A 16,829-nucleotide genomic window follows, 5' to 3' on the forward strand; every position below is an offset into this window, starting at 1 on the left:
GCACATCTTCTCCCAAAAAAGATACAGGTAACAAAAATATTTAATTTCAATCATGTTCACATAGTGAGAAATAATATTAAACTATCCAATTGTCCGCTGTTGATTATATTAGTCTTTTTAAAACTACATATGAAGCAATCATGACTATGCAAATTTAGCAAAGAGTCAGCAGCTACCAGAGAACAGATGTAACACCTTAAAGAAATGTAATTTCCAGTCAGGCTCTTATAACAAGTTAATATTTAACTTATATTTTCCGCTTTTGAAAATATAAGCCTACATTAATTGTTTGTCTTTTTAGAAGGTGATGTGAAGCAGATGAAAGTGTGAAGATAAAAATCTGGTAAGTCTTTTATTCATTATGAAGGATTTGTCAATCACTCAATGAATTAGATGTCCAGAATTTAGATTTAACCCTCTGGGGTCGACGCACGTGCCCGTTTGATTTTTAAGATATCATTAGAGACTATAAAGGTTCTACTTTTATTTGTGTACACTCACAATCAAAACCTTTTGCTTTTGTAAAATAAAGCAAAAAATAAAAAGGATGAGCTATCAGCAGTCTCTGTGAGCATCTTTCTGAAGATATGTCTAAAGAAAGCTTCAAATCTCTACTTTTAATAAAAAAAAAAATATTTGTCTCCTCAGGTGTGCAGGTTATTTCACTAACTTTTTTTTCCTTTTTTTTTACCATGCATAAACGATATTTTCTAAAAAATACAAACATGTACACACATGTTGCTCACATGTTATTGTAGCCCAGTTTGTAGCCCAACTCTAATGTCGTGTCAGCTAATGATTTTCTGTCATCCGTGTTCTGTCATGCTCAAAAAAGGACAAAATATAATAAAATCACAGTAAAAGGAATCAATATGACTTATTCTATACTGCATATTGATTATTTGTAAGGTTTTTTTCTATTGCCCCCTTTTTGAGCCCGACAGTTCATCACAGTCAGAATCACTATTTCCTTTTATTTTATATATTGTAACACCTGTTTTTAAAACGCTTTTAGATGCTACATAATGAATTAAGGGACCAGAGACTTTCGCGTTTCAATGAGCCATGTGTATTACACCACAAATCACCATACAGACAGTAAACATACAAAGTACATAGGCATCCAGTTGCAAGGCAAACATCAAAACAGTTCAGACTTTCATAGTAGAGTCTTTGGCTACCAAGAGCTCAGTCTTAAGAGTAATAGGAGCAAGGTGAAACAGTACTTAAGTACAATATAGATGAGGCCACATCCGCCTGAATCCGAGCCTCCAAGTGGCTGTTGGTAATGTGAACAAACCGTAGCTGGTGGAACGCACAATAGATGACAAAAGTGTTGTTGGCAAATCAAAGACAATTAATCCCATTTTCGTCAAGCACCTAGCTATAATTGAGCTGCCTCCTCATGACTGCACGTTGAACCCTCTGCATCAAACAAACAAATAAACTTAGTGCCACCATTAACACATTTACATCTCATCTACATAAACATTACCTAACATCACACATACAAACTAAGTACTAACAAGAGTACTTACATTTGAGCTTAGGAACCTCAGGTTCCTCAAATCAGGGAAAAAAACACTAGACAGCATTGGTGAGAAAGCTTCTCCATGTGGTTAACACATCCTTCCTCCCTCATGCTACTTCTTCCATCCTTTTTATGCTACCAGGAATCCCACTGGCTAGAGCGCCCCTAGTGACAGGATTAAATATTGCATGTGCAGAAAGCTAATAGGACAAATGTAACTGTAAAACTGTTACACACCCCTCTCCCTAAAAGAAAAATTTCAAATAGTCCCATAAAATCTTTTTAGCTTTTCAACATGGTAAGTATCACTTTGGTTCAGGTTGTCAAGCATTACTACCTTGTAATTGACATTATTAATCCTTTTCAAGATCTTTGCAGGTCCTTGCCATTTTGGAGCTAACTTGGCCATAAAATAGTCGGCAGCACGAGAAAGAGGGTGAGTAAGGACCCAAACCAGATCCCCTTCTTCGAAGGTTACAGCCCTCCTACGTTTATTGTAGTATTTGCCTTGCCTCTCCTGGGCTTGGCTAGTCTTCTCCCTCACTTGGTCAAGAAGAGTTTTCTGCCTCTCAACAGTGCTGTAGGCTACATGGTCGGGATTAGGAGCCTTATGGATTAACCGCCAAGTGGATCTTTTAACTTGCGCCCTAATGCAATCTCCGCCGGAGTAAGAGCCGCTTCTCTTGCCATGCTGAATTAATGGCATACCGGAATTCTGGTATCCACTTGTCCCAGTCACGGTGATTGTCATGGACGTAAGATGATATCATCGTTTTCAAGGTTCTATTGACCCTCTCGGTTAAATTGGTCTGAGGGTGATAAGCTGTAGTGAGTTTCTGAACTACACCCCATCGTTTGCAGGTATCATTGAGTAACTGGCTAGTGAACTGAGGCCCACGGTCAGAAACTAAATATGCCGGAGTTCCCCATCATGTGAACATTTCTCTTGTCAGTATGTTGGTTATGAGGTGAGTTTTTGAAGACCGTAGAGCAAAGAGTTCCACCCACTTGCTGCAATAATCCACAAAGACTAATAAGAATTCATTGCATCGTGGGCTTCTTGGGAAAGGACCCATCAAATCCACTCCGAGCATATAGCCAGGCTCCACTACTGGGGTTGACTGCAACAATCCAGATAGCTTGGAGATTCTTGGTTTGTAGGCTTGACACGTCTTACATAGGGTGCAGAAACTCCAAACATCTTTACGAATCTCGGGCCAATAAACATTGTCGAGTAGCCTCCGTAAGGTTTTCATTCTTCCCAAATGTCCACTCAATGGGTTTGAATGAGCGAATTGCAAAAACGTTTCCCTCAGTGATGCAGGTATGACTAATTGACTAGTGCACCCTTGTTGCTTGTCAGGTACCCTTCGAAACAAGTAGTCATTCTGTACAATGTAAGCAATGCGGTTTGGATCGGTGTTAGGTTGCCTAGCTGACTCCCATAAAGACTGTAAAGAAGCATCAAGCTTTTGAGCTCTCCCAATCTCATCCCAGCTGACTGGTAAATTAGGGTCTGGTTTTGTGGGTTGACATAGGGCAATGTGGCTTACCACCTCTTGCACAGGTATTCCTCTGGATAGGGCATCAGGTACCACATTACAGGATCCCTTATGGTACTTAACAATGAAGTTACAACCTTGCAGCCTTAAAGCCCACCTGGTCAAACGGGAGGATGGTTTGGGCTGATTGAATACCCAAGTCAGGGCAGAATGGTCTGTGAGTACTTCGAAGTTTCTTCCCTCCAAGTACTGCCTCCACTTTTCTACAGCCCACACCACAGCTAGACACTCTTTTTCTGCTGTAGAGTACGATTTCTCAGCTCCCTGTATAAGTCGCGAAGCATAGGCGATGACATGTTCTAAATCATCAAAGTCCTGCGTCAGCACAGCTCCTAATCCTATATCGCTAGCATCAGTTTGTACCTTAAAATCCTTAGTGAAGTCAGGTGGCATTAAAACTGGTGCTTGTTGGAGGGCACTTTTAAGATCACTAAAAGCATTTTGGCATTCAACTGTCCAATCCCAAGCTGCCTCTTTAGCCTTTAGTGCATATAAAAGGTGCTGCTCGCTCAGAAAAGTGAGAAATGAAGCGATGGTACCAACTTGTAAGGCCTACAAACCTTTGTACCTCCTTGACATTCTTGGGTATCGGGAAATCACGGACTGCTTTGACTTTAGAGGCTTCAGTACGGACCCCTTCTTCAGAAACGACATGTCCCAAGTAGGTGATGGTCTTTTGCAACATGGAACACTTCTTGAGGTTGAGTGTTAATCCTGAAGCTTCCAGTTTTGCAAAGAGTTGTTTGAGATGTTGGAAGTGATCTTGAATGCTTTTGGAATAGATCACAATGTCATCAAGATAAACAAAACAGAACTTCCCTAAGTAATCTCTCAGAACGTTGTTCATTAGCCTTTGAAAGGTTGCAGCGGCATTTTTAAGGCCGAAAGGAAGATCTAACAAATTCAAACTGATTGTTTTTGGTGACAAAAGCAGTTTTTTTAATACGGTCTTCATCCATTCCTACCTGCCAGTAACCAGACTTAAGGTCTAATGTGCTGAATATGGTCGCTCCATACAAGGACTCTAGGATATCTTGAATCTGTGGCATTGGAAATCCGTCAAGAGGAGTCTTGGAATTTAATCCTCGGTAGTCAACACAAAAGCGGGTACTACCATCCTTCTTTGGCACCAAGACCACTGGTGCTGCCCAAGGAGAAACAGAAGGCCTTATAATGCCTTTGTTAAGCATATTTACTACTTCATCTATGAACTTTTGTTTGGTGACAGAAACAGGGTAAGCTCTCTTACGCACAGGAATCTCATCGATAGTATGGATTCGGTGGTGAATTAAAGAAGTCTGTCCCAAATTATCTGTGCATACTGTTGGCCAATCAAGCATTAGACCTTCTAGTTGACGTCTTTGAGCTTTAGAAGCGTCAGCTCGATCTACTAACTCCTTTACGGCAGCTAGCGTAGTGGAAGTCGTTGACACTAAAGGTAGTGCAAGGTGCAGACTAACCATCGGCGAGGATGAAGTGTTGAAGGTGTGGATTGTATCACAATCTTCGGGCAGTGTATAAGTGGAGTTTTTAAAATCGAGGATCCCTGAGGTCATCAGAAACTCAAGCCCCAATACAACTGAGAAAGTCAAGTCACAGTCTCTCATCACATAGGCCCTTAGAGGATAATTGTGACCATGGATTGTAGTCTGCCAAGCTAACTTCCCTAAGGATGACTGTACATAACCATTAGCAAGGGAAAATGACTGTCCTCTACTTGATTGCATAACTTCATGATTTGATGTCAATTGTTGCCAGCATGACTCTTGCACTAATGAATAAGTGCTTCCAGTATCGCTTGATATTGGTGGCCTTTGATGATTATGGGCAAAGTTAATGTGGTCAGTGGCTTTCTATCGTTCTCTGAAAAGACAGCAATATGTGGGTTGGATTGTCGTCCTCTTGGGAACTTATTGGTTTCAGCAGGCTTAGAGGGGTTTTCCTGATGTCTTCGCCTCCAGAAGGCTCTCTCCTCACCAATATCTCTCTCTCTATGAGCGTTCCTACACGTACTAGCTCATCCACAGTAGTTGCAGTACCTCTTAAAATACTGGCTATTCTTGGATTGCAGTTCCGGAGTGCTGCTTGAAGGATATCACGTTCCGTCATAGCTGGCTTCAACCTCAGACATAATGCTCTGTACTGGTATGCAAATGTCCTGATGCTTTCATCAACTCTTTGTTTTCTTTCTCTTATTCTTCTCTCCACTTCAACTTCGTGATCATCAGATAAAAAGGATTGAAGGAAAGCAGACTTAAAGTCCCTGTAAAGGCAATTCTAAAAAAAAATTCTAAACACATTATAAATGTTAGAAATGTATTGCTAAAACATATTACAAAGACTGTGAACTGTGAAGGACTGAATTGTGGAGTTAGACCGTTAAACAGTTTTTCACCATTGCTATTTTCCGGATTTTTGGGCAGGGCTAAAACGGGGCTCGATGACGCACTGGAGCCCCTGAGCTCCTGGACACGCCCTACTTGATGACGCACTGGAGCCCCTGAGGCTGGCCGCTCCCTAACAATATAAATAGAGCACATTCAAGCATCAGTTTGAGCTCAATCGCGAAGTTACTGTCAGTACTATTGTTAGTTACTACAGCCTACAGTTTGCTAGTTAGCTATGACTTCGGCACAGAAATGCGTACTACCTGGATGCGATCATGTACTGAAACAGATCGGTGTCCTTATTTAAATTTCCTAAAACGATCACATACAAGGGAGAGCAAAATCTTACCATTCTGTTGCAGAACGTGGGGACGATGTTGACTTTCTTGGTCAATGTCCTCTGAATCAGATTCAGGCTCTGGAGGCTCAAACATATATGGCTTGGTAAAACCTAATAAACTGCTAGGAGCATCCATTCCGGCTGTAGCGGTGACAGTTGAGTGTGTGTGGCGACGGCAGCTTTCCCGCGAGTGGGCGTGGTTTCAGCGCAGCCAGCGGACATGCCCCCAGCGTTTGAGAGCAGAGACCATTGCTCATTTTTTTCAAGATTTTGATAGCTTATTTTATGTACTTGCCGACTTTTTTTATCATTCAAATTTGGCTGGGTGGCTAATAACACATTTTTCTGTGATATGACAAACTCAGAACACATACTTAATTTTGACTTTACAGGGACTTTAAATTGTGCCCATGTTTTTACTTTCTTCTTCTCTGCCAGCCACCAGTCTTTAGCTGTGTACGTTAATACAGAAGGAAGCATGGATAAAATTTCAACATCATTCAAAGGCTGTATAGCCAGATACTCATCACATCGCTCCAGATACGTAATGGGATCTTCTCCGTCTAAACTTCCGAACTTTGGAAACTCTAATTTAATGGGGGTCTGGCAATGTACCGGTCTAAAAGAACTATGGGTTGCTACAGTGTGGTTAAAATCTGGAGTAGAAATGGCTCCCCCAGAAGACTGAATCAGAGATCTCAACTGGCCATCTCTCCGTTTCAGGCAATCCATAGTTGCTTTTTCCAAATCCTGGACCTTAGTTTCCAATGTGACTTTTACTCGGCTGCATCCAGTCTCAAGCTTGGCAGATAGTGAGTTTTCTAAACGCCGTATCTCTGTATGGTGGTCCTTATGCAGGTTTAACATGTGTTGCAACTGACTTTCAATGGCAGTCATCCGATTACTTTGCACATCCAACTGGTATTGCATATCTTTAAAATGAATATCAGAGGAATTTTCCCAACCCTCCATTCTACATTCAATTTTATGCATTCTTGAGGCCATTGTCATAGTTAACAAACTTTCATCTTCATTTGGAGGAGGAGGGGGTAACAGAGAGTCATCGAAATCACATTCTTGTTCTGCATCTTGTTGTTCATTTTCCAGATATAAATTACTAAGAGAATGAATAAGGTCTCGGACAGGCTCACAACGTGTAGTGAAAGTTTCTGAAGAATAGTCTGGGCTTAAAGGATCATCACCCTCTGTCTCTCTTTGCAAGAAGGCCATTTTTGCAACTAACAAACCACTTAAAGTAATCCTAGCTTTATAGACTCAAGTTGACTGCAATGTGGTGACACCTCAAAACATGGTAACAATAAAAACACATATGTAGCATGACTCATTGAAAGTAGAATTTATGTCTCTCTTCAAGATTCAATAAGGTTTTGCTTTTTTTGGGTCCCTGTTTGGGTACCATATTTATGTAACACCTGTTTTTAAAACGCTTTTAGATGCTACATAATGAATTAAGGGACCAGAGACTTTCACGTTTCAATGAGCCATGTATATTACACCACAAATCACCATACAGACAGTAAACATACAAAGTACATAGGCATCCAGTTGCAAGGCAAACATCAAAACAGTTCAGACTTTCATAGTAGAGTCTTTGGCTACCAAGAGCTCAGTCTTAAGAGTAATAGGAGCAAGGTGAAACAGTACTTAAGTGCAATATAGATGAGGCCACATCCGCCTGAATCCGAGCCTCCAAGTGGTTGTTGGTAATGTGAACAAACCGTAGCTGGTGGAACGCACAATAGATGACAAAAGTGTTGTTGGCAAATCAAAGACAATTAATCCCATTTTCGTCAAGCACCTAGCTATAATTGAGCTGCCTCCTCATGACTGCACGTTGAACCCTCTGCATCAAACAAACAAATAAACATAGTGCCACCATTAACACATTTACATCTCATCTACATAAACATTACCTAACATCACACATACAAACAAAGTACTAACAAGAGTACTTACATTTGAGCTTAGGAACCTCAGGTTCCTCAAATCAGGGAAAAAAAAACACTAGACAGCATTGGTGAGAAAGCTTCTCCATGTGGTTAACACATCCTTCCTCCCTCATACTACTTCTTCTATCCTTTTTATGCTACCAGGAATCACACTGGCTAGAGCGCCCCTAGTGACAGGATTAAATATTGCATGTGCAGAAAGCTAATAGGACAAATGTAACTGTAAAACTGTTACAATATGTTTCCTTTCATTATATCTACAGAAAGTAAAATGGGTTTTAAACGGCTTGTAAATAATGATAGGATTTTTGAGTGAGCTTCTCTTTTCATTTAGACTTTCATTTACATTTTCATCCTTTTCCCCTTTGTAGTTAAAATGAAGAGAAAAAACCCAAAGGACATAACGTCCTTCTTTAATAAGAAAAATAAACATAGTGAAAGCTTAGAGAAAGAAGAAAGTCCAGAAGAACAGAGATCCCATCAGCAAGGTATTTTAGTTGCTGAGAGAGTCAGCAGGTCTGGAGGCAGAGAGCAGACAGACAGCAACCTGGAGAGTGAGAGCACTGAACATCTAAAGCAAGAAGAGAAAAGAGATGAGGCTGCCGAGTGTGAGTTTGAGGCAAAGTGTGAGCAAGATGAGCCCTGTGCATCTACAAGCACTTCATCTGAACTGTCAGGTTTGTCAAGGAGCTTAAATTGTCAGTCGCTGTAGGCCAGTTGTCTATAGACATGTTTAGGCTGATTGAGATGAGAATACTCTGCATTAGCTCTTTTTTTGTTTTTCCAAAAACATTTATGTTTTAATCATTTGAGCTTGACTTATACCTATGGAATGCTAAATAATTATTCACTGTGACTCTTTCATCTTACACAGATATCTCCAAGAGTAGAGATCATCCACCTGTGCAGCCACTCTTAACAGCATATCCAAAGACACGATGGGGGACAGGAACAGGAGCTTCAAAGCAGAATGGTACAAGATTCATCCCTGGCTTGAGTACTCCAGAATATTAGACTCTGCTTATTGTTACGCCTGTCGACATTTTAGCCCTCCCAACAGCCCAGTGTCAGTTTTTGAGAGTGGTTTTAAAAACTGGAAGAAGGCAACCTACAAGGAAGGGGGATTTGCAATTCATGCAAGATCAGAGCGCCACAAGCAAGCCATGGTTGCATTTAAAATCTATGAGACAGCAGTGAAAAACAAGAGAACTTTGCTAAATGACTTAAACAAAGAACATGACAAGCAGATTAAAGAAAATCTGGAGTATTTGAAAACAATAGCTGAAGTACTTCTACTAACTGCCACACAGAACATTGCTCAAAGAGGACGCAATGAGTCAGCAGGGTCAGACAACAGGGGTAACTTCATAGCAATCTTGGAAACAATTGCCAAACATGACAAAACTCTGAAAAAAAGGTTGCATTCTATCCATAATGCCAAATACACCAGCAAAGCAATTCAGAATGAAGTTTTGAGTTGTTTGGCAGACATGGTTAGAACACAAATAATAGAAGAAGTAAAACAGTGTGAGGTTTTCAGTATTATGGCTGATTAAACACAAGACATAAAAAAAAGAAGCAGATATCCTTGGTACTCCGGTACTATTACAGTGGAGCCATCCATGAGAGTTTTCTCCATTTTGAATCAGCTGATCATGTAGATGCAGCTGGCCTTACTGAAAAGATTATCCACATGTTAGAAAGCCATGGTCTAGAATACAGAGAAAATTTAGTTGGTCAAGCCTATGATGGCGCATCTGTAATGAGTGGCAAGCATACAGGTGTACAGGCACGAATTAAAAATGTGGTGAAGCATGCCTTTTACATTCACTGTAGTGCACACTGTCTAAATTTGGTACTAGTCGACAGTCAAAGCAATCCCTGAGGCTGACAGATTTTTCTCACAGCAGGAAAGGCTTTATGTGTTCATGTCTGTGTCACAAGTGCATAAAAAATGGCTTGCTGTACAAAGAGAAATGTTTGAAGGTGCTCCTTGAGAACTTCAGAGACTAAGCGATACTCGGTGGGCATGTCGTTATATTTCATTGCGTAACACCTTGGATAGATTGTCTGCATTAAGAGAGTTATGCAGGAGGTAGTTGAGGAACACAATGGTGACAGGTCTGTTGAAGCACAAGGTCTGCTTGCACAGTTAGACTTGAAATTCATTGTGCATCTTCTTACACTATGCAAAATCTTTGGAGAAGCAAGACTTCTTTCAGATATGTTGCAGTCATCATCACTTGATCTTTCAAAGGCTGTTGATTTGGTTCAAGCCTTGACTCAGACCTTGCTTGAGTACAGAAATGAGTAATTTTTTGATGGCCTTTGGACTGAAGTGATAAATATTGCTGGAGAGTGTAATATTTCAGAACAACCAAATGAAAAAAGGCAGACACAGCTAAGTTCACAATTTAGTGGACATTGTGTTCTCTCTACAACTGGTGGGAGATGGGCAGATGCAAGTAAAAGTGGTTTCTGTTCTTCCTTTTTTTACCCAGTGATTGACCAAATGCTTTCTGAGCTCAACAGACGGTTCTCTACCCAGAACTGTAATATTATGAATGGCATTCAAGGTCTAAATCCCAAAAGTGATGCCTTTCTCAAAGAGGATGTTCTCTTTTCTTTGGGTAGAATGTATAGCTCAAATATTGAGGATTTGGGGCATGAAATACATCAGTTCAGAAGGATTTTAGATAGGAAAATAAAACAAGGTATGCAGAGACCCTCAAGTACAGTGGAGCTGGCAGCATTTATGGAACCTCATAGTGAGGTTTTCTTTGAGCTCTTTAAACTTTGCAAAATCATTGTTGCAATTCCAATCAGTACAGCTTCTTGTGAAAGGAGCCTCTCCACTCTAAAACTGGTCAAGACACATCTGAGATCTACTATGGCAGATGAGATAGTTAGCAACTTAGGTGTTTTGAGTATTGAATCAAAGCGTGCAAATAAATTGAATCTTGAAGAATTTGTTGATGTGTTTTCAAGGAACCACAGAAATCGCAGAATACAGCTTTTATAAATAAAAGCTAAAAGCCAACACATTTCCAGATGACTGCCTAATTTGATTTGTGGATATGTTTGGTTTGTTATATACATTTATGTTTCATATACACTCACCTAAAGGATTATTAGGAACACCATACTAATACTGTGTTTGACCCCCTTTCGCCTTCAGAACTGCCTTAATTCTACGTGGCATTGATTCAACAAGGTGCTGAAAGCATTCTTTAGAAATGTTGTCCCATATTGATAGGATAGTATCTTGCAGTTGATGGAGATTTGTGGGATGCACATCCAGGGCACGAAGCTCCCGTTCCACCACATCCCAAAGATGCTCTATTGGGTTGAGATCTGGTGACTGTGGGGGCCATTGTAGTACAGTGAACTCATTGTCATGTTCAAGAAACCAATTTGAAATGATTCGAGCTTTGTGACATGGTGCATTATCCTGCTGGAAGTAGCCATCAGAGGATGGGTACATGGTGGCCATAAAGGGATGGACATGGTCAGAAACAATGCTCAGGTAGGCCGTGGCATTTAAGCGATGCCCAATTGGCACTAAGGGGCCTAAAGTGTGCCAAGAAAACATCCCCCACACCATTACACCACCACCACCACCAGCCTGCACAGTGGTAACAAGGCATGATGGATCCATGTTCTCATTCTGTTTACGCCAAATTCTGACTCTACCATCTGAATGTCTCAACAGAAATCGAGACTCATCAGACCAGGCAACATTTTTCCAGTCTTCAACTGTCCAATTTTGGTGAGCTCTTGCAAATTGTAGCCTCTTTTTCCTATTTGTAGTGGAGATGAGTGGTACCCGGTGGGGTCTTCTGCTGTTGTAGCCCATCCACCTCAAGGTTGTGCGTGTTGTGGCTTCACAAATGCTTTGCTGCATACCTCGGTTATAACGAGTGGTTATTTCAGGCAAAGTTGCTCTTTTATCAGCTTGAATCAGTCGGCCCATTCTCCTCTGACCTCTAGCATCAACAAGGCATTTTTGCCCACAGAACTGCCGCATACTGGATGTTTTTCCCTTTTCACACCATTCTTTGTAAACCCTAGAAATGGTTGTGCGTGAAAATCCCAGTAACTGAGCAGATTGTGAAATACTCAGACCGGCCCGTCTGGCACCAACAACCATGCCACGCTCAAAATTGCTTAACCCTTGTGCATCAATTAAAAAAAGTTACACATAGGTTCATTATGGACAAAAATGGCCATGTCCAAAAACTGTCATAAAAATATTATAGATTTATATTCTTTTCCACTTTCACTGACATAATTTTTTTAACCAGCATCAGCTCTAATCATAATGACCAAACATTCATTCATTTTTAGAATTTTAACCCTTTAAACGCTGGTTTGTTTACATAATGCCACTGTTGTTTTTTAGGAAAAAATGAAAAATAGTAATTATTTTCAATTTAATAGATGCTAAGCAGAATTTTTTTCTTTGATTATTAGAGCCTCGGATATGTCAATGATTAACAACAACATTCATTTTGATGCTTTCATATTTTTTATGCAGTATCAGATTAAAAAAAAGCTACCACTTAGGTCCATAATGGACAAAAATGGCCATGTCAAAAAGTGTCATAAAAATATTATAGAATAATATTTTTTCTACTTTCACTGACTTATATTTTAACCAGCATCAGTTCTAATCATAATTACCAAACATTCATTTATTTTCAGAATTTTAACACTTTAAACGTCGGTTTGTTTACATAATGCCACTGTTGTTTTTTATAAAAAATATAATAATTATAATTCTTTTCAATTTAATAAATGCTAAACAGAATTTTTTTATTTTTATTATTAGAGCCTCAGACACATACAAACCACACTCTGAAATCCATACCAACACACTCACACAATTATATATTCATAATGTATCTAATTGGCTCTATAATATGCATAAGCCAAAAACAGCAGAAAACAACAACAAAAGCGATGATATGCCAAACCTGAAAAAATGGCACGATCTGGTAAAAAATATTTAAAATGTACATTTTGAAGCCTTGCCAACATAATGAAAGCATGTTAAACAAGATTGCATAATTTTATAGTTAAATGGCACTGGGATTAAAAATCGCAGTTTTAATGGGTTTCAATGTGCCATTTTTGTCCAAAACGACGCTAAGAGGGAGTATTTTGTGTAACTAGTGCAAAAAATATATTTTTAAAGAAAATAGGGTGAAATATTAAAATTCCAATAAAAATTCACACCTGTGGAAAATTTTATGCAGTTAGCATTAACACAGACAAAGTTATCAAAAAAACAAAACTGAAAAAGCCAAAAATGTCCACAAGGATGCACAAGGGTTAAATCACCTTTCTTTCCCATTCTGACATTCAGTTTGGAGTTCAGGAGATTGTCTTGACCAGGACCACACCCCTAAATGCATTGAAGCAACTGCCATGTGATTGGTTGATTAGATAATTGCATTAATGAGAAATTGAACAGGTGTTCCTAATAATCCTTTAGGTGAGTGTAGTTTACAGATGTTTAAAGTGTCTAGATGTGTTCGATTTGTCATATATATTTTTCAGATGCTGAAAAGTGGCTAGATGTGCTTAGATGCTAGAAATGTGTTATCACAATACAAAATAAATGAACATGAAACATTCATTTGATTACAAATTATTTTATTAGCTTACTTCTAGAGATTGCAGTTATACATGACATGGTAAAAAATGACTTGAAATAATCCTGAAAGTAGGTTAAAATACATGTTAAAAGTGTGCCCCCTAAAAGCACAAGTGTGCCCCCCCAGTAACTGTGGTCTAGAACCGCCACTGCTCTTGCTCCTCAGCCAAATTCATGCAAGAGCCCCACGAACAATCTTTTTTTTTTTTTTTTTTGTGAGTGCTGACTCCCGGAAGCAAGCGAGGCGAGCGCGAAGCACTTTGCCTGTTAAAGCAAATCGCAGTGCTCTCACCCGCCCTGCTGCAACGCGAGAGCAGCGTGCTCTTCCCCAAAACAAACAAAAACTGATGCTATAGAGCTGGAGGGGAACACGCATCGTTTGCAGCTTTCAGTCATTCTCTCTTTTTTTTTTTTAAATACACTCACCTAAAGGATTATTAGGAACACCATACTAATACTGTGTTTGACCCCCTTTCGCCTTCAGAACTGCCTTAATTCTACGTGGCATTGATTCAACAAGGTGCTTAAAGCATTCTTTAGAAATGTTGGCCCATATTGATAGGATAGCATCTTGCAGTTGATGGAGATTTGTGGGATGCACATCCACGGCACGAAGCTCCCGTTCCACCACATCCCAAAGATGCTCTATTGGGTTGAGATCTGGTGACTGTGGGGGCCATTGTAGTACAGTGAACTCATTGTCATGTTCAAGAAACCAATTTGAAATGATTCGAGCTTTGTGACATGGTGCATTATCCTGCTGGAAGTAGCCATCAGAGGACGGGTACATGGTGGCCATAAAGGGATGGACATGGTCAGAAACAATGCTCAGGTAGGCCGTGGCATTTAAACGATGCCCAATTGGCACTAAGGGGCCTAAAGTGTGCCAAGAAAACATCCCCCACATCATTACACCGCCACCACCAGCCTGCACAGTGGTAACAAGGCATGATGGATCCATGTTCTCATTCTGTTTACGCCAAATTCTGACTCTACCATCTGAATGTCTCAGCAGAAATCGAGACTCATCAGACCAGGCAACATTTTTCCAGTCTTCAACTGTCCAATTTTGGTGAGCACTTGCAAATTGTAGCCTCTTTTTCCTATTTGTAGTGGAGATGAGTGGTACCCGGTGGGGTCTTCTGCTGTTGTAGCCCATCCGCCTCAAGGTTGTGCGTGTTGTGGCTTCACAAATGCTTTGCTGCATACCTCGGTTGTAACGAGTGGTTATTTCAGGCAAAGTTGCTCTTCTATCAGCTTGAATCAGTCGGCCCATTCTCCTCTGACCTCTAGCATCAACAAGGCATTTTCAGCCCACAGGACTGCCGCGATACTGGATGTTTTTCCCCTTTTCACACCATTCTTTGTAAACCCTAGAAATGGTTGTGCGTGGAAATCCCAGTAACTGAGCAGATTGTGAAATACTCAGACCGCCCGTCTGGCACCAACAACCATGCCACCCTCAAAATTGCTTAAATCACCTTTCTTTCCCATTCTGACATTCAGTTTGGAGTTCAGGAGATTGTCTTGACCAGGACCACACCCCTAAATGCATTGAAGCAACTGCCATGTGATTGGTTGCTTAGATAATTGCATTAATGAGAAATTGAACAGGTGTTCCTAATAATCCTTTAGGTGAGTGTATATATATAATATTTTCTAAACAGAAGAGAAAAGAGAAAAGGGTTCACTGCACACTGTCTAACCAATTCTAACTCCTACAGAGGAAAGAAAGTTTTGAAAGGGTTTGTAAAACCCACAGAAACAGAATCGCTCTGAAAAAAGAGTTTCTGGCGACACTTGGTGACGTATCCATTTATAGCCTGGCCGCAGGTGCATCTAATGATTACATCAGCCGAGGCTATAAATTCTGGTCAATGTTCATTGACGTGTTACACACATTATTTCAGCTCGGTCACAACTAGGATTGTTCCCCATAGCGCTTAGCAAAAGCGAAGCATCATAGTGAAGCTTTTTGTAAAGTGAACACATTGTGTAGGCTCTATGAAAGAAATAGAACACAATATATCATCCAGTAATAACTACTAGAGTAAATAATCATCTTTTGATAATGATTTGGGTTGAGATTAATGGAAAACTGTGAGTTGAGCTCAGTGGCAATGCTGAATTTTTAACAGCCTCTGGAAATGGCGAGCCCACACTGTGTGCATACATACCTTCATAGAAAATAATTGTTTCAAATTTCACCCACTTGAATTAACCTTGTCGCTCAAACTTTACCAAAGTTGAAAGACAAAGACTATTGTGCAACAAGAAGCCACATTTATATCTGAAGAAATCCTGATATATACATGGAAATGGCATTGATCCCAAGCCTACCTTAAAAAGTTCCAGGAAAAGTGATTTAGAAAGTGATTTAATAGTAGAATAATTAGTAGTGTGATTACTTTTTAGTTACACTAATAGGTAAAGTAATCTGCTTTGTATTTACAGAATTAATTTGTATTGGATTACTTATTTTGTGTAACTAACCCAACACTGGCAATAATACTGTTTAAGACATAAAAATGTGCAATTACAAAAAGTGAAGTCGAGATGTCTGAGACATTGTGAAAATGCTTTTATTTTGCATTTTTCAAGTGTAATACAATTTATGTCAATTTGTGTAAAATTAGTATTTGACTTTTCTCCCTTTTGCTTTAATGACATCATGCACTTGAGCTGGCATGGATTAAACAAGTTTGTGCAAAACCTGATGATCGATGTTATTCCAGCATTTGAACATTTTAATTGTGTTCTTCAATGGAAACATGGAAATATGACCTTGAGTTGAATTCAATGTCACAAATTTGCTTACATTGGTTTAGTAACTTAGAAATTGTACAGAATCTTCAATATTTCTAGTTTATTTTAAGTCAAAGTGTTTTGGTTTTAAATCCTAAAACTTTGTTTATTTACAGGTTTAAGTTAGATTTGAAATCACAGATTTTCAATGTGGTCTCAGACTTTTGGATCCTACTGAACTTCATGAAATAGTCAGAAATCAAAATATAAATCTGGTAAATATTCTATGCTTGCAGTTTTAATTTCAGCCCAGTAAAAGAGTAGCAGTTATGTGACAAGTTAAATTATAGCAGTACATTTCCACTCAATCATAATGGACTTACCAGTTATTTTCACTTTTGAACTCATACACACTGAAAATCCACTGGGGCATGTCATCTGTGTTTCTACACAAGTACCCGTCTGGTATGATATGCACTGTGTACAGTTTAGAGAGTATCCTAGAGAGAGAAAGACATTCAATAACCTCTGTATGCATATCAATAATTAAATAGACTAACATTAAATATTCTAGATGTTTTTGTACCTCCAGTGAAAAGAATGAAAAGCAGCACAAAAGAGACTTGAAGATCCAT

General features: G+C 39.5%; 1 protein-coding gene across 1 annotated transcript in view; it reads right to left on the minus strand.

Moving 5' to 3' along the window:
* LOC127627438 (phospholipase A2 inhibitor and Ly6/PLAUR domain-containing protein-like) overlaps positions 1-16,829 on the minus strand; it is a 30,638-nt gene extending 13,809 nt beyond the window's left edge. The window contains exons 1-2 of the mRNA XM_052103810.1: positions 16,781-16,829; positions 16,578-16,694 (exon numbers count right to left, since the gene is read on the minus strand). Coding sequence (XP_051959770.1) covers positions 16,578-16,694; positions 16,781-16,829 — 166 coding nt within the window. The remainder of the gene's footprint in view (positions 1-16,577; positions 16,695-16,780) is intronic.

Source organism: Xyrauchen texanus, chromosome 34 (genome assembly GCF_025860055.1).
Source record: "Xyrauchen texanus isolate HMW12.3.18 chromosome 34, RBS_HiC_50CHRs, whole genome shotgun sequence".
In the NCBI taxonomy this organism is placed as follows: Eukaryota; Metazoa; Chordata; class Actinopteri; order Cypriniformes; family Catostomidae; genus Xyrauchen; species Xyrauchen texanus.